The sequence below is a fragment of the Muscardinus avellanarius genome (assembly GCF_963383645.1).
Source record: "Muscardinus avellanarius genome assembly, chromosome: X".
Classification (NCBI taxonomy): Eukaryota; Metazoa; Chordata; class Mammalia; order Rodentia; family Gliridae; genus Muscardinus; species Muscardinus avellanarius.
In genome coordinates, this window is record NC_137792.1 from 82472493 (window position 1) to 82495164 (window position 22672).

The 22672-nt window shown below is 37.8% G+C and overlaps 1 protein-coding gene across 2 annotated transcripts in view; it reads right to left on the minus strand.

Moving 5' to 3' along the window:
• The window catches only part of GRIA3 (glutamate ionotropic receptor AMPA type subunit 3), a gene marked incomplete at its 3' end in the record, with an annotated part of 379180 nt that overhangs the window by 135280 nt on the left and 221228 nt on the right, over positions 1–22672 (minus strand). For both annotated transcript variants that reach the window (XM_080718396.1, XM_080718397.1), the window contains exon 5: positions 22003–22056. In XM_080718396.1, coding sequence (XP_080574522.1) covers positions 22003–22056 — 54 coding nt within the window. The remainder of the gene's footprint in view (positions 1–22002; positions 22057–22672) is intronic.

Genomic DNA, 22672 nt, shown 5'->3' on the forward strand with positions numbered 1-22672 from the left:
TTTTCCATATGCAGAAAAATGGAAAAAAATCCTACTTTCTCACCCTGCAAAAGAGTCAATTCAAGATGGATCAAAGACTTGGAAATTAGACCAGGGAACTTGAAGCTCCACTGCAACACATAGGCACAAATAAAAACTTCTTCAACAAGACTTCAAAGGCACAAGAAACTAAAAGGCAAAACAATATGTGGAACTGCATGAAACTAAAGAGTTTCTGTTCAGCAAAAGAAACTGTCAAGAACCTCAATAAAGAGCCAACAGAATGGGAGAAGATTTTCGCCACTTACTTCTTCAATAGTGGACTAATATCTAGAATATTTAGAGAACTCAAGAAACTCAGCACTAAGAAAACACATAACCCAAATAAAAATATGGCCATTGAATTAAATAGACACTTCACAAAATAAGACATTCAACTGGCCAACAAATGCATGAAAAAATGTTCAACATCTTTGGCAATCAGAGATGTGCAAATCAAAACTACTCTGAGATTTCACCTAACTCCAGCTAGAATGGCAATCATTCAAAACACAAACAACAATAAATGCTGGTAAGGTTGTGGAGAAATGGGAACTCTAAAACACTGTTGGTGGGATTGCAAATTAGTGCAACGGATTATAAAACTGTGGGATCTGTTCACAATGGAATTTTACTCAACCTAAAAATACCACAATTGCATAATTACAGGAAATGGATGGAACTGGAGGACATTATGCTAGTGAGATTAGTCAGTCACAAAAAAGAAGAAATCAGATGCTTTCCCTAATATGTGAAAACTAGGGAGAAATGGGTAACAGCAGGAACTCTAGATGAAGAAGGAGATCCTATAGAGGAACAAATAAGGCAACCTAACTGAGGGAATGGGAGGGGAAAAGAAGGAATGTCTCTAATGCACATGATGTATTTAAACAGAAATATCAAACAAAGTGAGTCACTAGGGCAAGCATGGGAAGGAGGGATGGGAAGGGAATGGAGTGGGGATTGGGTAAGGGCTAATTGGGTGATGTGTGCATGTATATCTTCACAAGTCTTTTATCCCATTAAGATGTATACTACAATGCACCAATAAGAAAATTAAAAAAAGAAATATGAGGGCTAAAAATACTTCTAGGGAAGAAGGATATGGAAATAACCATAATGATCCTAGAAATAATGGGATGAACTAATAAAATGCACCATGGCCAAATTTTATAAACATGGAGTTCTAGGAAACAGAGAAGAGTAATATGCAGGAACTCTAATGCACATGATGTACCTTAAAAAACATATTAGTTTCAATCACCAAGCCAAACAGAATAAGGAGGGAGGGGAAGAGACTGGGATTGGAACTGGGTAAGGGCTAATTGGGTGATGTGTGCATATATTTTTCCACCATCTTTAATCCCATTAAGATGTATGACTACAATGCCCCAATAAAAATTAAAAATAAATAAATAAACAAAAAAAAAAGTAAAGAACAATAAACAGGGCTGGGGGTATCACTCAGAGATAGAACCTCACTTGGTTCCATCCCCAGGACCACAAAAAAAAGTACACTGTAGACACTGGTATACTTCACTCCTAAAGACTTCAGCATGTAGGTCAGTAAATAAGTTTCAAAGTTTTCTACAGTTTTTTTCTTTGTTTCTCTATTTTTGAGGTAAAATTTACATTCAATGAAGTGTACAAATATAAATGTACTGCTCACAAACTGATATTACCCATATCCCTATCAATTCTTTAAAAGTTCTCATTGTTTATATTCTGAAAGCATTTTTATTGAAGTATCATAGTAATATTGAAGAGTATGCATATCTATACATGTATATTTGATGACTATTCACAAACTGAATACATGAATATAACCTATATCCAAAAGTCCCCTCAATGTGTGCCTCCCCAGTCCCTCCCACCCTGCATCTTTCATTTTACATTTTCTAACATGATAAGGAAACAGTCTTTGAAAACATTTTAGTGAAACAGATTTTTCAGCTGTTACTTATATTCTCCTTCCTCTTACTTTCATATGTTGGATGTAAATCAAAGGAGACTGGAAAAGAAACCAAACAGTTTGGTTTGCAACATTAAGAATCACTCTTAGGCTGGGTGTGGTGGCGCAGGCACGCTTGTAATCGCCTCGCTTGGGAGGCGGAGACAGGAGGATCGCGCAGGTTTGAAGCCAGCCACGCTGTTTTAAGAGACCCTGTTTCCAAATAAAAATATAAAATAGGTCCGGTAGTGTAGCCCAGAGGTAGAAGGGCTTCCAGGAACAACAACAGCAGCAGCAGCAACAACAATATATATATATATATATATATATATTTCTCCTCAAGGGAAGAGAGTGAAGAAAATGAATAGAGAAGTGATAAGGAATACTAGAAGACAAACTTCATGAAAATGGCAGAATTTGACTGGTGTTTGTTGCCATTTTTTCCTTCTATGGTGGTATTTTAAGGCATTTCACTTTTTCGTAACTTATTTTTAGGTTTCACTTCTTGAGCTGACCACTTGAAGAAATACAGGTGAGAATATTTGGGTTCAACTCACTAATCTCATTATATTAATAACAAAACAGAAATGATATTGAATACTAGTACCTAAAAGGAAAAAAACAAAACTAAGAACACTAGAAGAATTGCTGAAGCTAGAAAAGAATGGGTAGAGTTGTCTGACTTCCTCTTAACCAGTTTTCCTTCTAACAAAGTTTAAAATATGTTCTGTTTTCAGCCTGGCGTGGTGGTGCACGCTTGTAATCCCAGCATTTGGGAGGCTGAGACCGGAGGATCGCTGTTCCCTTTTCCCGGACAACCTCAGCTACTTAGTGAGGCCCTTTGCAACTCAGTGAGACCCGGTTTCAAAATAAAGAATAAAAAATTGGGCAGAGGTTGTAGCTCAGAGGTCAAATGCCTCTGGGTTTCATCCCAGACCCGCAAAAAAAGTGTTCTGTTTTCTATCATATTTCTGGATTATATTTTGATATTTGTAAACACAGTATACAGATGCAGAAACCAAGGCTAGGTTATTTGGACAACTTCATAAAAAACACCAGTATCAGAGAGTTTACCAACAAATATTCAGGATATAAGAGGGGCTAAAAGAGGTTAGTTTTGGTAAGGAGAAGAATATTAGATTTTTAAAATTAAAGGTAGCTATCTTCTATTTCTTTCAATATAGTCATAACATATTAAGGCATTTCATTTGTCCATAAATGCTACTAAATTTCCCTTGGGTTGGCAGGTTACAGAGCTGCATATAGGAATATTTGGCCCAACCTGATTGATTGCTAAAAAAAAAAAAAAACACACACAGTATAAATGCCCAGTGATTCCATGGGAGGTGAAAGGAGAAAATGAAAGTGGGAAGAACATGAGTGGACTAAAGGAAAGTAGGAAAAGAGTTTTGATTACTGGACAGGAGTATATGATTCTTGGTTTACCTCTTATCTAAGTTGGTTAAAAATGCTGTCTTCTCCATCCCACTTGTTGTATTCCATGAGTGAAGTGTGTAAATATATTCTGCAGGTACAGAACACTGACACTAGATTCTTTTGGACAATTTTGCAAAGATGTTAATAAAATAGAGCTTATCACTCAATGCAATAGGGTAAACAGAAAAGGGCAAGTTGTGGCAAGAGGGGAATACTAGGAATCCAATTTTTTTGTGGTACTAGGATGAAACCCAGGGGCTTTCTGCCTCTGGGCTACACGCTCAGATCTATTTTATATTTTATTTGGAAACAAATAAAAATAGTGAGGCTGAGAGCCTCACTAAATAGCTGAACCTGGATTCAAACTGCGTGATCCTCCTATCTCAGCTTCCCAAGTACCAGGATTAATTAGCATGTGCCACCACGTCCACCTAGGAATCCAATTTTTTATAAATGGCAGAAATTGTCTGTGTCCTGGTTTACCTGCTTCTCTTCGAGCATATTTTAATTTTTTTATTTTTATGTCACATTTCTATATCATACTTTTGAGATGCACAAATAGAAGATGTAAGGTATAGGAGAGTGAGACTAGATTCTTCTAACATCTTCACAAAGACACTGATGTAGCAGAGCTGAGTAACACATAAGAAGTAGTGTTCCAAGCCTGGCTTGGTGGTGCACGCTTGTAATCCCTGCACTTGGGAGGCGGAGACAGGAGGATTGCGCAGGTTCGAAGCCAGCCTCACTGGTTTAAGAGACTCTGTCTCCAAATTTAAAAAAAAGTATAAAATAAAATAGGTCTAGGTGTATAGCCCGGAGGTATAAGGGTTTCCAGGAACCCCAGTACCACCAAAAAAAAAAAAAAAAAAAAGAAGTGTTCTAGGAATGGGTAGTGTTAGCAGTCCATTTTTTGAGGAAAGGCAGGAGTTACCTGACTCTTGATTACACTTTACCTCCTCGCACAGAATTTTAAGTCCTTTTACTTATTCACAAACTGTACGTAGATTTCATTTCTTTTCTTTTCCCATAACTGAGGATTAAACCCAGGGGTGCTTTACCACTGGGCTATATCCCCAACCCTTTAAAACATTCTAATTTTGTTGCAGAGTCTTACTAAGTTGCCTAGGCTGAACCCGAAATTGTGGTCCTCCTGCTTCGATCTCCCAAGCCACTGGGATTATAGGTGTGTGCCTGGCGAGTTTTAATATTTAGAACTTCCTGGGAGTGGTGGAGCATGCTTGTAATCCCCGTGCTTGGGAGGCAGAGACAGGAGGATCGTGCAGGTTCGAAGCCAGCTGCGCTGGCTTAAGAGACCTTGCTTCCAAATAAAATATAAAAAATAGGTGTCTGGGAGTGTAGCCCGAAGGTAGAAGGGCTTCCAGAACCCCAGTACCACCAAAAAAATTGTTTTTGAACTTGCAGATTTGCAGCCTGCTGTCTTTACAGACTCAAAGATGTAAGATGATATCTGGCTGAGTTGGCTGAAATCTCTATAAATAAAACAACAGAAACAATCACAGAACATCTGGAAGGTGAAAAGTAAAAAAAAAATTAGATATGTAAAGGTTATTGGTAGAAAGAAGAAAGCTATGGGATAAATACTAAGGTTAGAAGTTGGCTGATTCCCAGTTCATCTGTTCCTTTTCTAACATGGCCTGAAGCTTGCCAGTCTCCCATCACATACTGTTACATGGTGATATGCATATACAAAAAATCTCAAGGTACAAAAACTAGGACCATATTCTTTGAGCGATTTCAGAAAAAAACCTAATATTACAGAACTTACAAACAATTATTCAGAATTTAAGAGGGGTTTTTAAGGCCAGGGTTGTGGTAAGAAGTTTAACGATGAGACTTGAATCCGTTTTTATAATGGGCTGGCGTTGGTTGACTCTAATGCTTTTATTTGTATTATACCATCTAGAGGTCCTATTTTACTTGCTTATAAAGGCCTTTTAGCTTATATTTCCCCTGATCACCTGCAGAGATAGATACTGGTGACAATATTTCCCAATCCCATCAAAATCTTTATAAATTAAACAATGCAACAGAAATGACCAGCAAAAACTGGGAAGGGAATCAGAGAAAACATGTCAAAGTCATGTGTGGAATGAAAGAGAGGAGTAGAGACAGTTGGGCAATATTTCATTGGTTCCTGGTTCATCTGTTTGCCTTCAAATATGATTCAAAGCAAGTTACATTTTTCATCACATATTGTTGGATTCCATAAATTTTATGAGTGTTATCTGCAATGTAGAGAAAACTGAGATTGAATTCTCCTCAAAATTTTAGCAAGGATGCTAATATAGCAGCAGTGACTACCCCATATCCTAAAAGAAGGTAAAGAACAGTGGGATGGATGTGTGTTAAAAGGGGATTGTTAGGAGTTCATGTTTTTTGGTACTGGTGATTGAACCCAGTGACATTCTACCTATGAGCTACATCTCCCATCCTTTTAATTTTGTTTTATTTGGAAACAGAGCCTGAGTAAGTTGCTGAGAGCCTTGTTAAGTTGCTGAGGCTGGCCTTGAACCTTAGCTCTTTCTCTGTCATCCCCTCAAATACTGGTATTACAGGTGTATACCATCACACCCATCTAGAAGATTACTATTCTATGAAGGAAGCAGTTTGCTGGTTCCTGATTTTATTTTGTCTCCTATCACAATATTCTAAAACATTTTACTTGTTCATACCCTCTGGGTTTCATTTCTTGAGCTGACCACTTAGAAAATATAGGTGGGAAGACTGAGTTCATGTCCTACTTAATCCTCAATAAAGGTGGGAATACAGTGGAAGTGTTCACTGAATACCTAGAGTTCACAAAGTAAAATAAAGAGGTTATGGTAAGTGATAGAAAAGTAGGGATCCTGTCTAGGAGAAGAAGATGGCTGGTTTTTGGTCTCTATTCATTTTGAATTTCATTATTTTAAGGAATTTTCTTTATTCATAACTCTTGCTAGATTTCTCTTTTTGAATTGGCAACACACTGACTTCAATTTTATATATAAGTGCCAAGTATCTCTAAAACCCATGTAAAAAGTTTAACATTAATAACCTGGCTACCAAACAGATAAAATAGGTAAATGGATAAAAGGGTGGGGAAAATGGAGAAAGAAACAAGTTAGGAGAGAGTTGCTGGATGAGGGACAGAAACTACCTGGCTCTTACTCTACCTTGAACCTCTATTCTCTTGCTTTAAAATATATTCTGGTTCCTTTTAAGTAATGCTAGATACTATTGTAGTCATGGAAAATCACACTCCATGACATTTTCCACTGTCTACTTTTTTCTTTATTTCCTTTTGGTCATCTTTACTTCAAGCTTGATTACCCAAAGTCTTCTCTTCTGGAAATTTTGATCTCATCTTCTCTAAACCCTATGGAAAGTTACTGGAAAAAAATTGTCTATCCAGCATTCATTTCTCAAGGACAAAGTTAAGTAGTATGGAGGTGGCTATTATATAAACACCTGTGGCTAAATGGTTAGAGTTTCCTAGCTCTTGGCCAATTTTATTCCCTCTTATATAATCTGCAAGTAGGATATGCCAACACTATTTTTTGAGAATCTAAAATCACTGGACTCCTTGAAGACAAAGAATTGTTTTATCACCCCAAGAAAATTAGATATAAGTAGAAAAGGAAAAGGGTAGGAATGAGATGCAAAGATATATACTTTAGAAGAAATCTTCTGGCTAAAAGGAGGTGTTACTTGCCTCCTGATTTCCCACTTCCTGTTTTCCAAGGATCAACAGAAGTTAGAGACAGTCATCCATAATTCACTATGTGTGGAACTCAGAGTGCTTGGGTTTACAAAACTTCTGCAAAAATGTAATGAAATAGAGCTAGGCTTTTGAGACTCAAATCCAAGGAGTAAAAGAGAAAAGAGATGTCAGCAGTAGGAACCAGTAGAGGAAGGTATGCATCTTACCTGTCTGCCTGATAGCTGCTATCTTCACATTACCCTTAATCTGCCTCTTTCATTTTTCTTTTTTTTTGGAAGTACTAGGGATTGAAACCAGGGGAATTCAACATTTGTGCTACACCCCCAGCCCTATTTTTAGTCTTTATTTTTTTATTTAAAAATTTTTTTATTGAACATAAATGGTATACATTTAAACTATACTTGATGCCCTTTTCCCCCTCCCACCCCTATTTCCCCCCTCCCAGCAATAAAACAATTATTGCTCCGGGTAACCATGCCATATTCATAATTTTACACATATTCAGATGTGGACCCTCATTAATCAAGTTCAGCCTTCCTCCTCCTCTATCTTTCCATTCAAGCTTTGCTGGTATTTCCCCTACATTATCCGGAGTACCACTGGTATCCTCTGGATTCCCTAGTTTGGGCATATTAGCGGAAACATGTACCTTCTCCTTCTGTGCTTGGCTGGTCTCACTTAACATAATGCTCTCCAGGACTTTCCATCTTCTTGCAAAAGGTATGATTTTGTTCTTCTTTATAGCTGAATAGAATTCCATTGTGTGTATTTCCCAGAGTTTTGCAATCCATTCATCTGTTGATGGGGACCTGGATTGGTTCCATATTTTGGCTATTACAAATTTTGCTGCTATGAACATAGGTATGCATATGTTGCTATAGTTCTCTGTTTTCAAACCCTTTGGAAAAATACCCAGGAGTGGTAGAGCTGGATCGTATGGTGGATATATTTCTAGCTTTCTTAGGAATCTCCACACAGATCTCCATAGTGGCTGAACTAGTTTGCACTCCCACCAACAGTGTAAAAGAGTTTCTCTTTCCAAACATCCTCGATACATTTGTTGTTATTTGATTTCTTTATGTTTGCCACTCTGACTGGGGTTAGATGGAATCTCGGTGTAGTTTTGATTTGCATCTCCCTGATGGCCAATGATGTAGAACATCTTTTCATGTATCTATTGGCCCTTTGTATCTCTTCTTTTGTGAAGTGTCTATTTAGTTCATTTGCCCATTTCTTGATTGGGTTGTTTGCTTTGCTAGTGTAGAGTCTTTTGAGCTCTTTGTATATTCTGGATATTAGTCCCCTATCAGAGTGGTGGCTGGTAAAGATCTTTTCCCATTCTGTAGGCTTCCTCTTTAAATTGTTGATGGTTTCCTATGACGAGAAGAAACTTTTAAGTTTGATGTTATCCCACATGTTAATTCTTGCTTTAATTTCCTGAGCTTTGTAGGTTTTGTTGAGAAAGTTACTGCCTGTGCCAATATTTTGTAGTGTTGAACGTATGCTTTCCTCTAATAACTTCACAGTCTCAGGTCTAATATCTAAGTCTTTGATCCATCTTGGGTTGATTCCTGTGCATGGTGAGATATAGGGGTTTAGATTCATCTTTTTACAACTGGATAGCCAGTTCTCCCAGCACCATTTGTTGAAAAGGCTGTCTTTTCTCCAGCATATGAGTTTGGCCCCTTTGTCAAAGATTAATTGACTAAAGATGTGTGGGTCTGTTTCTGTATCTTCTATTCTAATCCACTGGTCAGTATATCTGTTTTTGTGCCAGTACCATGCTGTTTTTACTACTATTGCTCTATAGTATAATTTGAAGTCTGGGATTGTGATGCCTCCTGCATGTTTCTTATTGCTGAGAATTGCTTTGGCTATTCTGGGTCTTTTCTTTCTCCATATAAAGTTCATGATTGATTTTTCTAGGTCTCTGAAGAATGTTGCTGGTATTTTAATGGGAATTGCATTGAATCTATAGATCAGTTTTGGTAGAATGGCCATTTTGATTATATTTATTCTGTCTATCCATGAGCATGGGAGATCTTCCCATCTTCCAAGGTCTTCTTCAATTTCTTTCTTTAATGTTTTATAGTTTTTGTTGTAAAGGTCTTTTACATCTTGGGTTAGGTTTATTCCTAGATATTTTATTGGTTTTGAGGTTATAGTGAATGGAATTGTTTTCTTTGTTTCTTTCATTGTGGATTCATTGTTGGCATAAAGAAAAGCCATTGATTTCTTTAGGTTGATTTTGTAACCTGCGACTTTGCTGAATTTGTCAATCAGCTCCAGAAGTCTGTTGGTTGAGTTCTTTGGGTCTTCCAGATAAAGGATCATGTCATCTGCGAATAAGGATAATTTTAATTCCTCTCTTCCTATGTGAATTTCTTTTATTTCCTTCTCTTGTCTGATTGCTGCAGCAAGAGTCTCAAGGACTATATTGAAAAGGAGTGGTGATAGTGGGCATCCTTGTCTTGTTTCTGACTTTAGAGGAAATTCTTGCAGTTTTTCCTTATTCAATATAATGTTAGCTTTGGGTTTCCAGTATATTGCCTTAATGATGTTGAAGTATGTTTCTTCTATCCCAATTTTCTGCAGTGTTTTTAATATAAATGGGTGTTGGATTTTGTCGAATGCTTTTTCAGCATCTATTGCTATGATGATGTGATTTTTGTTCTTGGTTCTATTTATGTGGTGGATAACATGTATTGATTTGCGTATGTTGAACCAGCCTTGTTTTTCTGCGGTGAACCCAACTTGGTCATGATGTATTTTTTGAATGCTATGTATAGGTAGTATTTTGTTTAGAATTTTTGCATCTATGATCATTAAGGATATTGGTCTGTAATTTTCCTTTCTTGAAGTATCTTTATTTGTTTTGGGGATTAATGTGATACTGGCCTCATAGAAGGAATTTGGGAGAGTTCCATCTCTTTCAATTTCCCTGAACAAGTTATGAAGTATTGATATTAGTTTTTAACTGAATGTTTTGTAAAATTCAGCTGTAAACCCATCTGGGCCTGGGCTTTTCTTTGGTGGAAGAATTTTTATTGCTGTTCCTATTTCTTTGGTTGCTATTGGTTGGTTTAGGCTTGCTATATCCTCTTGGCTGAGTGTAGGTAGGTTAACTGTGCTTAGAAATCTATCAATTTCTTCCATGTTTTCAAGTCTATTGGAGTATAAATTTTTAAAGTAGTTTCTGATAATCTTTTGAATTTCTTCACTATCTATGGTGATATCTCCTTTTTCATTTCTAATTTTGATAATTTGAGTTGATTCTCTTTTTCTTTTGGTTAGGTTGGCCAGGGGTTTATCAATTCTATTGATCTCAAAGAACCAACTTTTTGTTTTATTGATTCTTTGAATTGTCTCCGTGCTTCCTGGGTCTCTGAAGGAGTAGTGGCTATAGGTCTGGCGCAGTCTCTGTGCTTCCTGGGTCTCCGAAGGAGCTTTCAGATTTTGTTGTCATGTTGGTGTAAGTCAGGTCCCGGGGCTGCGGTTTGGGCTGGTGCTCTGCTGGTGCTGGGCAGGGGTTGTGCTAGAGCCTGGTGTTGCAGCCTCTGAGAAGCTGCTGGCTGGTGCTCTTTAGTCTTTATTTTGAAACAGGGTCTAACTAAGTTGCAGAAGGCCTCACCAAGTAGCTAAGGCTGGCTGCAAACCTAATTCCTCCTGTCTCAGCCTCCCAAGTACTGGGATTACATACATGCACCATCACTCCTGGTTGAACTTGCCTGTTTCAATGATCAGTATTGTATGACCTTTTCTAGAATGTTCCATTCTTATTCATCCTCCTTGACAGGAAAGCCCAGTAACTCCTTCATTTAATCAGCTCTAACCATTCCTATGAGGCCTCCTCATATAAGAAATACTCCCAACTACTGTCACTCAGCCTTAGCCTTAGCTACACTATTTTCTTCAATAGACTTCATGCTCTCATGTCATTTCCAACATTGTTATCTTTGTCCTCTTCATCTAGAAAGGGCCCCTTCTTTATTACTTATACTAAATTGAGGCTGGCCTCAAATTTGTGATACTCTCATCTCAGCCTCCCAAGTACTGAGATCACAGTTGTGTGTCACCATGCTCTACATGAAATTTAATTATTCAAGAACAATTTTCTTTTTTCTTTCTTATAATCAGTGGTGGTTTAATTGATATTTACTATATATATATATATATATATATATATATATATATATATATATCTTTTGTTTGTATATATATCTTTTGTTTGTATATATATATATATATATAAACAAAAATGTGACATTTTTAAATCAAGCTCTTTAACGTATCTATCATCTAACTTACCTACCATTTTTATTGTGAGCCATTTGAAATTTATTGTTTGAAATATATAATACATTATTGACTACAGTCACTTGCTGTTCAAAACCTCTTTCTCTTCTGTAGCTAAAACTTTGTACTGTTTGATCAACAACTCCCTATTCCTTCCTTTCCTATCTCCAGTAGCCTCTGCTAAGCATTATTCTACTTTCTACTTCTATGAGTTCAACTTTTTAGATTCCACCTGTAAGATAAATTATGAAGAGTTTTTCTGTCTATGCTTGGCATATTTCATTGAGCATAGTGTTCTCTACATTCATCTATGTTGTTATAAATGATGGGATTTCCCTCTTTTAAAGGCTGAATATTTGCCAGGCGTAGTGGTGCATGCTTGTAATCCCATGGCTTGGGAAGCTGAGACAGGAGGATCACACAGGTTTGAAGCCAGCCTCAGCTACTTATTGAGGCTCTCAGCAACTTAGTGAGACCCAGAGGTAGAAAAACCCCTGCGTTCCACCCCCAGTACCACTAAATAAATAAATAAATAACCAACTTACAAAAATAAAGGCTGAATATTCATATGCCACATTATTTTATCCATTTGTCCCCTTATGAACACAGGTTGATTTTATACTTGGCTATTGTGAATAAAAAGGTGCAACAAACATGGAAGTGCAGCTATTCCTTCAATATAATTGATTTCATTTCCTTTAGATATACAGTTAGTCCTCAACTTGCTAATGGTTTGACTTATAACATTTTGTCTTTATGATAGTGTAAAAATGATATGCATTCAGCATATCATTTTCAACTTAGGATCGATTTATTGGGATTTAACCCCATTGTAAGTCAAGGAACATTTGTATACCCAGAAGTGGGAATAGTGAATTGTATGATAGTTCTAAATTTAGTTTTTTAAAATGAAACTCCAAAAATGAGTGATGTGTGCACAAACTATTGCATTATAATCATATATCTTAATGGGTTACAAGATGGTAGATGCAATAATTAAAAAAACTTTATATTTTCCATAATGGCTGTACTAATTTATATTTCTACTACACAATGTATTGTCTTTTCTCATCTTTGCCAAAATTTTCAGTTAGTAAAATAATGTTGAAGAATATCTATATCAAATATTTATTACAAAAATTGTGCTCCTTTGTTTCTAGCAATAATCACATAGTGCTTGCCCATTTTGATGACTAATTGTGGACTTTTATTTTTTTATCACATGATTTCCCAAGCCTCTGTGAAATAAATATATTTGTATACTTAAAAAATTATTGCTAAGTGGCTTTAGAGTCCCATGTTCCTTGCTGTGGTCTTTTGAGTACATTTCATTATTTCATAAAGGTTTTAGTGGTTAAAAGTGATGACTAGGTACTCAATAGCTTTTGAGTTCTTAAACTAAACCAATTCAAGTTATGCTTGTATTTCACCAATTCTGTTTGATTGAAATTGATGGTTCAGTTGGCTTAATTGCTATAGTGGTATCCTTTCCTTTGATTTTGTCAGTAAACTTGTGTGAAAAGGGAAGAGATTAGAAGATCTGAGAGAAAGCAGAGAAAATTGAAGGCAATCCTATTGCTTACACACAGGGAGAGTTGAAACTTTGCTTTCTCACCTTTTACATACTAAATATCTATACATTATTTTCTGTGCTAGGAATTGGATTCAGGGCCTTGCACATGCTAGGCAAGTACCATACCACTCAGCTGCCTCCCTAACCTCTGTTGGTACAGTGGTGAGTCATATCAAACTCAGTTGCTTCTCTAATGGCACCTCATTCTACTTTACGTTATTTGTACGAACAAACAAATAGTTACAAATTGATATAAGTGATAGCAGTGGAGAAATAGCCACTGATTATATATATATATATATATATATATATATATATATATATAAACTTTATTGAGATATAATTTATATGCCATACATGTTATCTATTTGATGCTGATCTTTTTAAAGCATAAATTCATTAATTTTGTTTTACTGTTGTTGAGAAAAGCTAAAACTCCTTAACTTGACTTAGTAAAGCTCTGCCTACCCTGCTCTGTCTCACTGTTCTAGCCAAAGTTGCCTTCTGACAGTTTAGGGAGGATATCAAGTTATTTTCACCATGAAGATCTTGGCATGTGCTATTGCCTATGCACAAACTTTCCTTGATTCTTTATGTAAATGGATCATTCTCACACTTTCAATCATTATTTTAAACTCATCTTTTCTAAAAGGTCTTCTCTGGCCATACATTGCATACATTGGCTCCCCAGATTGCTTTCTCTTCATTCCCTGTCTATTCCCATGCCAGTTATCATCAGCTGTGCATGTCAGCTCTGACCAATATGATTATAAATTTCTCAGGGGTACTGTACTCTGTCTTACTTGCAGTGAAGTGAACAAGGTTTTAGACACAAAAATGATAGAGGAAAAAAAACTTACTGTAAATACCTTCAACGCTATGCTACCCAGTCTGTGTGTGTGTGTGTGTGTGTGAGAGAGAGAGAGAGAGAGAGAGAGAGAGAGAGAGAGAGAGAGAGACAGAGAGAGAGAGAGAGAGAGAGAGAGAGAGAGAGAGAGAGAGAGAGAGAGAAAGAGAATGGGTGGGTGCTGGTTCACTGTTAGCAATCTGAGATGATATAAGGAAAGAAATTGAGGGTAAGTCTCCATGAACCTTTATAGCAGACTAACATATAACATATATTATATAGCTGTGTAATGTAATACTAAAAATACTGACTGTTTTGTATACTTTGTTATTTAAACCACTTATTTTGTTGCATTTTATTGGTTCATGAAGATTTGCAGAAAAACTAGTCCATCTTCACAACTAGGTTAAGAAGCACTATTCTAGCCCGGCGTGGTGATGCACGCTTGTAATCCCCGTGCTTGGGAGGCTGAGACAGGAGGATCACACAGGTTCGAAGCCAGCCTCAGCTACTTAGTGAGGCTCTCAACAACTTAGTGAGACCCTGTTTCCAAATAAAGTATAAAATAGGTGTGGGAGTATAGCCTGGAGGTAGAAAACCTCTGGGTTCCACCCCAGTACCACCACCAAAAAAAAAGCACTATTCTAGAGGAAATGATATAGGAACCTAGGGGAGAAGACAGAATTCTTTCATCACATCCTGTTAGAACCCTGGGTATTAGGTGATATTTCCTTTTATTTTCAATCAGGGGAGAGGAGAGAGAAGGATGAGACGCAGGCAAGGGTTCAGGGAGAGTCAGGGAAAAAATGAGAAAGAGTGGTTCACTATAATGGAGGCATTTGGGGAGAGAAAGAAAGAGTGCCCCCAAGTTTTACTTTAAGCTGACAAGTGCCTGTGACATTCTAAATGTATGATAGGAAAACTGGACTCCAGCCCAACCCCCACTCCACATCCCTTTGCTACTCTGATGTGTCCCATCTCTATTTGGAAAATAATTAAATTCAAAGCCGCTAGAGAGCTTGTGTACCCAGAGGAGGTGACAGGGTTTCTCTTGTACTCAGGGCCAGTGAGAGTTGTTCTTCCCAAGCCCACCTCCCTTGCCTGAAAAGCCAGCCTCCAGCCTGATGAGCTCTGTTTACATGCCATCTGTTGAAATGTCGGTGATCACAACACGTGGCTTTGAGCATTTGAATTTTATTCAAAACATTAAAAATGAGAGAACAAAGGAAGGGGAGGGAGATAACAGAACAAGAAGACCTGGAAGGGGAAGAGAGCAGAAGGGAATAGTTGTTATTGGCAAGAAAAACAGCATGACTCAGTCTCATTCAAATTTGTTTTCTCTCTAAACTAAAAAGGCCCTTCTGTTTTCAGGTACATTCTCAGATTTGCTAAGTTGCCAAGACAGAGTGCATTTCTTCAGGTATAGGTTACTCCTGGTTGTGTCTTAGGGTTCTATTTTAAAAGTAATTATTTTGTCTTAGTAAGCAAAACTTGGAAAAATATGTGTCATCTAGTACCCATTATTATTTTGTCACACAGTAAGAATGTGAATAAGGTGGATGGGGAGGGAAAGAGAGAAGAGAGAGCAAGATAAAGATGTGGGGTGAGATAGATTAGATAGAGTTTCTGTGTGTGTGTGTGTGTGTGTGTGTGTGTGTGAGAGAGAGAGAGACAGAGAGAGATAGAGAGATAGAAACAAGAAAAGTGATAAAGATGTAACTGATGGCTAAGATACATTTCATGTTGGTCAGGCTTCAAACTAAGATTCATAAAGCATTGTCCTTGTTTTTAAAACCCTTTAAAATATCTGGTCAATTCACTCATAATTTATAACTAGTCTTTCATGTATTTACATTTGTGTCTTTACAGATGCTCGTACATGACCTTTGTGGAGCTGGCCTGTCTCACTGAGCTTAAGCAGGTAAAGTTGAAAGAGCAAGGTGCAATATCAGTAGTCTAATTTACCTGTATTGAAAACCTAGCTTGGCAATGGAGTATTTATAAGACTTAAGGCAAATTATGTATCTTTTCTGAGCTCATTTATTGATCTTTAAAAGGCTTGGGGAGGTGGAGAAGCAATAAGTTTCTCCTCTTAGAAGTTCTGAGATGATCACATGAGAAGTCTGAAGAAAACATTTAACACAGTAGAGAAGAGCCTAAGATATGTTAAATTCCATTTCTGGCCTCCTCTAGCATAATGACCTGCTTTATGGCCTTCTTGTGCTACTCTGCTGCTGAAAGCTGACCTTGCCTAACTTCCACTTGCAGGGTCACCAGCTGTCTCCAACTCTGGGACTATACATGATGTAGGCAGGGTAACTGTCAGGCAGTAGTTAACCAGTTAATTGGTTTAGCACAGAATAAACCCTGCTATGACTTATGTTCATCCCTGGGCATCTCATTTGCTTGGAATTTTTGTCTTATATTTTGGGGTAGAAAACATTTGTTGTCAAACCACCTTAATCCAGATCCAATTAATTTTGTGTCAACTACTAGAATATTTTGATTGATTCTTTACATCCTAATCCATGTTCAGAACTTGGCCAACAGTACTTATACCCCTCTTGGTTTTTTGCCCCTCTGGACTAACTTTATTTATTTATTTTTTTTAATTAGTTTATTTTTTAAATTGGTGCATTGTAGTCATATATCAATCACATTGGAGTACAAGACTTGAGAGGATATACAAGCACACATCATCCAATTAGCCCTCCTCCAGCCCCCGTCCCATTCCCTCCCCCTCCCTCCATCCCACACTTCTTTGGTGATTTACTTTGATACATTTGTTTATGTACCTCCTGCATTTTAAAGAGGCTCCGTCCTCCAGTATTACATACCCTCTGATTGGTCACATTAGTTGCTTCACTATAGGGCCCTTTCTATAGCTCAACCTCTTCCTGTTGCCCTTTTCCTCCTAGTTATTGCTGATTAAGAGAAGCGTCTGATTTATATTTTCTGCGATATTTCTCTGTGCATGCTGCGTTGCAAGTACCAATCCCACTCTTGATGGTCCCAGTAGTGGCCTGGCTACTCAGTGGATTGAACCAGACCTCGCTGGCTCACGCAGCGGCCTTGCCTCATGGGAGGACCCAGTTCTGGTCTCGCTGGCCCCTGAACCGGTCAAACCCCTAAGCTGGCTTTGGTCCCGACCTTGGAGGCCGCAGGAGTGAACTTGCCTCACGCCAGGCTCCGATGCTGGCCATTGGCCCCTGCACCGGTCTAACCCCTTGGCAGGATTCCAATCCCGGCCTCGGAGGCCCCAACACTGGTAATGCCTCACGGCAGGCTCCGATGCCGGCCTCACTGGCCCCAGCACCGGCCTAACCCCTTGACAGGCTTTTATCCTGGCCTCAGAGGCCCCAGTACCGGCCTTGCCTCGCGGCAGGCTCCGATGCTGGCCTCGCTGGCCCCAGCACCGGCCTAACCCCTCGGCATGCTCCGATCCCGGCCTCGGAGGCCCCAGCACTGGTCATGCCTCACGGCAGGCTCCGCTGCCGGCCTCGTTGGCCCCAGCACCGGCCTAACCTCTCGGCAAGCTCTTATCCTGGCCTCGGAGGCCCCAGTACCGGCCTTGCCTCACGGCAGGCTCCGATGCCGGCCTCGCTGGCCCCAGCACCGGCCTAACCCCTCAGCAGGCTCTTATCCTGGCCTCGAGGCCCCAGTACCGGCCTTGCCTCAAGGCAGGCTCCGATGCCGGCCTCGCTGGCCCCAGCACCGGCCTAACCCCTCAGCAGGCTCTTATCCTGGCCTCAGAGGCCCCAGTACCGGCCTTGCCTCACGGCAGGCTCCGATGCCGGCCTCACTGGCCCCAGCAGCGGCCTAACCCCTCGGCAGGCTCCGATCCCGGCCTCAGAGGCCCCAGTACCGGCCTTGCCTCAAGGCAGGCTCCTCTGGACTAACTTTAAAGCTTTGATAGGCCTTAAGACTTTATATCTTCAATGACAATAGAGCTCTGGTTTTAATCCTCAATTTTTGTCCTTAGCATTCCCTCAACTAGTGTATCTAAACTCTTTTCTGGCCTAACCATCTTATGAATTAACAAAAAATATTGGCTTACCACATGAATTCATGGGATTCAAACCTATGTCCTAGCTTCTAGTCTAATTATTCTTTTTGTTATGTCACACTGCCTCCCTTCTTTGAATCAGTACTAAACTTAGTCTAGGATTCTGTGCACAATGACTGAGATATCAATAATAACATGCACAAAAATTAAGTCATGATACATAACATGACTAGCAATGCAGTGTAAAAAATCCTGACCAAGGACCTTGCCATGAGAAAAAGAGAGGCTGCTTATTGGACAGGCTGTATACACGTATGTTACCTTTGGGATTATAGTAGAAAAATACAACTGCCTTAAAGTCCTGGAACAGAAAACAACAATTAATTATGGAACATCCCCTAAAAAAGACATCACTCTCTTATACAGAATTTATAAGAGACGTACTTGCTCTCTTGAAAGATCTATTTCTGGCTTGACCAGATCACATTTCTACCATGTGTTCCTGGTAGAATTAATTTTTTTCTTTCAGGGATTTCTTCAAGTTAGAATTTTCTGCAGTTGTCCACTCTGAAATGTACATCTCAACCTGTGGAAGACCTTCATTGACTCATTTATGGAATATCCTAATCTTGTCGATTTACAATTGCTACTAAGGAAAATCAATGTAAAAAAATCTTTTCCCACATAGATGAAGCTTCATATCAAAGGGAACACTTGGAGCTAGATGATTTCAGGAAGCTTAGTTAGCCAGTGTGAATGTTCTTGAGTTTGCATTTGTAGAAGAAAAGAGTAGCTCTATACTGTTGTAACACCAAGACTCAGATTAGAATTTACTCTGCTTTATCCTCAGCTTTCACCCAGCTGGTTCATCATGAAAGGCCAGGTGGCTCATCTTGAAAGGAAACATCTCCTTAGCGCCACTTCCCTTTTTTGACCATCCAAAAGACTTTAGTTTTGCTTTACTATGTTTATGTATGTCTTTGATGGAGGTGTTTCTATCAGCTTAAAGAAATCTGGAAACCATGATAGGGATAGCCTGTCTCATTATTATTATTATCAGAGATGAGCAGCAGTTCCTATCTATATTGCCCAAATGCAGCTGATCCACAGTACAGTAACTTATGGAAACACATGGCTGAATTAAAATGAAAATGAGGTCACAGGAGGAAGAGAAGTGTGATAAATGTATTCAGGTTTTGATTATTCAGACTGACATGATACTGTACATTATTGTCTTTTTTTTTGGTGGTACTAGGGTTCCTGGAAGCCCTTCTACCTCTGGGCTACACTCCCAGATCTTTTATGTTTTTATTTGGAAACAGGGTCTCTTAAGCCAGCATGGCTGGCTTCGAACTAGCGCGATCCTCCTGTCTTCACCTCCAAAGTGCGGGGATTACAAGCTTGAGCCTCCACGCCGGGTCTGCCTTAGCTTTTAAGTGGAAAGTACATACTTCCCGGGCACCCACCAGCCAATGACTGAGAAAGTTGGGGTGCAATGGCTTGCTCCTCAGGATAGCATAGGCTCTGCTATGTGCAGTCTGTACAGCAAAGATCACAGTTGTGGTGGCCAAGACTTTCTCAGAGTTGTACCACTGTTGGAATCTCTTCTCATCAACCTCCCCTTTCCCCCCCTCTTTTGGTGATATCAGGTTTGTGTTGTGGTCTGAAGCTCTTCCTCCTGTCTCTTTCACTTTTGCCTTATAGGTATTATTCCCAATAAATGTCTTGTACTTTATAATTATGTATTAGCATCTGCTTCTAAAAGACACACCCATCATATGAATAAAACTCTTTCTACTCTCACTTCCAATTACACAGTAAGGAAAGGTTTCATAGAGGTGAAGTGACTTACTCAAGATCCCATAGTTAGCTAGTAGCAAATTCAGTGTGACGACCAAGACATTCTGACACCTAGTTCAATGTTATTTTTCAAAACTAGTCAACCATGTATGTAAAACACCGCCACTTTTTGAAGAACTATGTAAGGACCAGATTTAGGTATATTTCTTCATCATTATTCTTCACTTAGCATTTTTTTTACTTTTGTTAACCCTTTACTTTATCCCTGTTTGAGGAATATCTGTAAAATTTTGATATTGATACATAAGTTTTATAGTTTTCTAATACATACCTAAGAAATACATTAGTACTAAGATGAGAGTTTTTGTGGGTACTAATTAAAGAAACATCATATACTATTAGTGATAGTAATTCCACATTTTTAAACATTATACCATTTGTCTGCTTTCAAGGATGTATAAGGCAGAGAAAAATTAAAGAAAAGAAGAATGAAAGAAAGAGGGAATGAACAGTGAACTATTCATTATTGAGAAATAAACAATTAAAAGTTATTAATAACTGTCTCAGATGCTTTGTTGTGACATCCATATTTTCCTTCAAGCCCCATTCCAACCTCTATTGAGTAAAATATCCATTACTATTTGCCTAAAATCCAAATTGAATATGTTCTGATGTGAATTAAAAATCAAGATGTTTCCTTCTAAAAGTCTATTCATTTATCCCCAAAATGGACCAAGGTGCTCCACTTTGAGAAAATTATCATAGATGGTGTATACTACGTTTGAAAGCAGTAGCTCTAATCTACATCTTAGAAAATAGCTTTAATCTGTATATTTTAAAAATTTTTTATTGGTGCATTTTAGTATAATCTCAATAGGATACAAGATGGTGAAGACATACACGCACATATCATCTGATTAGCCCTTACCCAATTTGTACCCTATTCCTTCCTCCTCCCTCTTTCTCATGTTTGGCTTAGTGATTGATATTCATATGTTTGTTAAAGTATATCATGTGCATTAGAGAATTTCCCTCTTCCCTCTCCCATCCCCTCAGGTTACCTTATTTGCTCATTTATAGAATCTCCTTCTTTGTCTAGAGTTCTTCCTATGACCCATTTTCTCCCTATCTTCCACATATTAGGGAGAGAATCCAATTTCTTATTTTTTGTGAGTGACTAATTTTTCTTAACATAATGTCCTCCAATTCCATCTATTTCCCTGTAAATGATGTAATTGTGTTCTTCTTTACAGTGGAGTAAAATTCCATTGTGTACATATCCCATAGTTTTGTAATCCATTCATCTGTTGATGGATATCTTGGCTGGTTCCTTAGTTTGGCAATGGTGAATTGTGCAGCTATGAACATTGATATATTGTTGGCAGGGTCGCAAATTAGTGCAACCACTTTGGAAAACAGTATATAAGATTCTAATCTGTACCTTAGAAAGTGAATGTACATAATTTATAAGAAAGTTTAAGTAACATTTTCTTTCTTGTCGAAAAATATCCATTATTAAAACAAAATGTGTTATTTTTTAAATTAAAGAAGTCTAAAATATAATTACAATAATCTTTCACCTCTGTTGCTATTCTTTTGGTTTAAGAGCTTTATAATGGTCATTCTGTTGTGCTAATGAAGCAAAATTGGCATTGGAACTCATGTTATGTATATTTTTAGTATTATCGTGATAATTTAGGATTCCTCTTTCATTCCATGTAATGTCTGCCAAAGAGATATTGCTAATTTAGAAACCATTCTGTTAATTCTAACAAGTTGTTCTTTCAGATTAAGAAGAGGTGTCACATAACCTTAATTCTATCTTCTAGAATGTCACAAATTTTAAAGCATAAGAAATTTAAAATTAAAGATTCAAGGTGTGTCTTATATAAAATGAAAGGTGTACTTTTTATAGGGCCCTTTACCATAAATTGTTGAAACCTACTCTGGAAGCTAGTTTAAAAAGATTTGGTGATGATCTGCTTCTGAAGAGATAAATCTAGTACAAATACACTTGGATCAATTGAGAAAGAGTCCGTTTCTGGTGTCAATTTCCTTTGGTTTACTTTTTAAACCTGATTAAAATAGTTTACATTTTAAAGCAAAATTGAATCTAAGAATAAGTGTAGAATTATATCAAAGTATTTTCTAAATAAGAAAGAATATAGCTTTGCAGCAAAAACAAAGGCATCAAAATTGGTTTTGATGCAATATTTATATTTACTGAACTCATTTCTCCAAGCTTTTAGAGAAGCTTGGAGTGATTTGTGCATTTTCTCTTTGGATAATTACAGATTACACAAACTAAATAGAATATATTGCCGAAGAACACTTAAACTCTGCTTGTTCTTACCAGGTTAGCAAGCATGTAGTGATAACCTCTTGAATGTTTTCCCAGGATCACAACCTGCAGAAAGAAGAAATGAAAAATACTACTTATTCAAGAAGGATATTTTCTATTGCAAATATAAAATATTTGGTGTGGCTAGAACAAATGCTTTTAAGAGATCAACCAAATGTTATATTTTTTATATACAGTAAAATTGTAGTTAATCTGACCATGTTTTTTTTAAATATATTTTATTTCTGTCAAATGAAACAGGAAGAATTGTCAACATCAAAGTTAAAATGTCAAAACAAGGGGAAAAAACCCTCGAAACTTCCAGGTCAGTAGCATCATTGTCATTTAAAATAGATGTCAAAAGCAATGGAGCTGATAATCCCCCACCCATGAACTAGATTTCTGTATTTAGCTATTCAAATGGAAAATGAGCTGAACTTTGCATACAAATTAGAAAATAGAATGTACAGTATATTTTTGTTATCTGGAATGCTTAGGGAATAGAGCACTCAAAGAATGGGGTTAATGGGATTTTTCAGGTTAACCGAGGTTGCTTTTGCTTATTGAAAACTTCTAAAACCTCTTGCCTTCTTTTTTTTCTGCTTTAATATGAAAGATTTGTGACCATCTGTATGTCTTTTGGTGCTGATCATACTGCCTTAGGGAAATCAGGGGGAGTTTC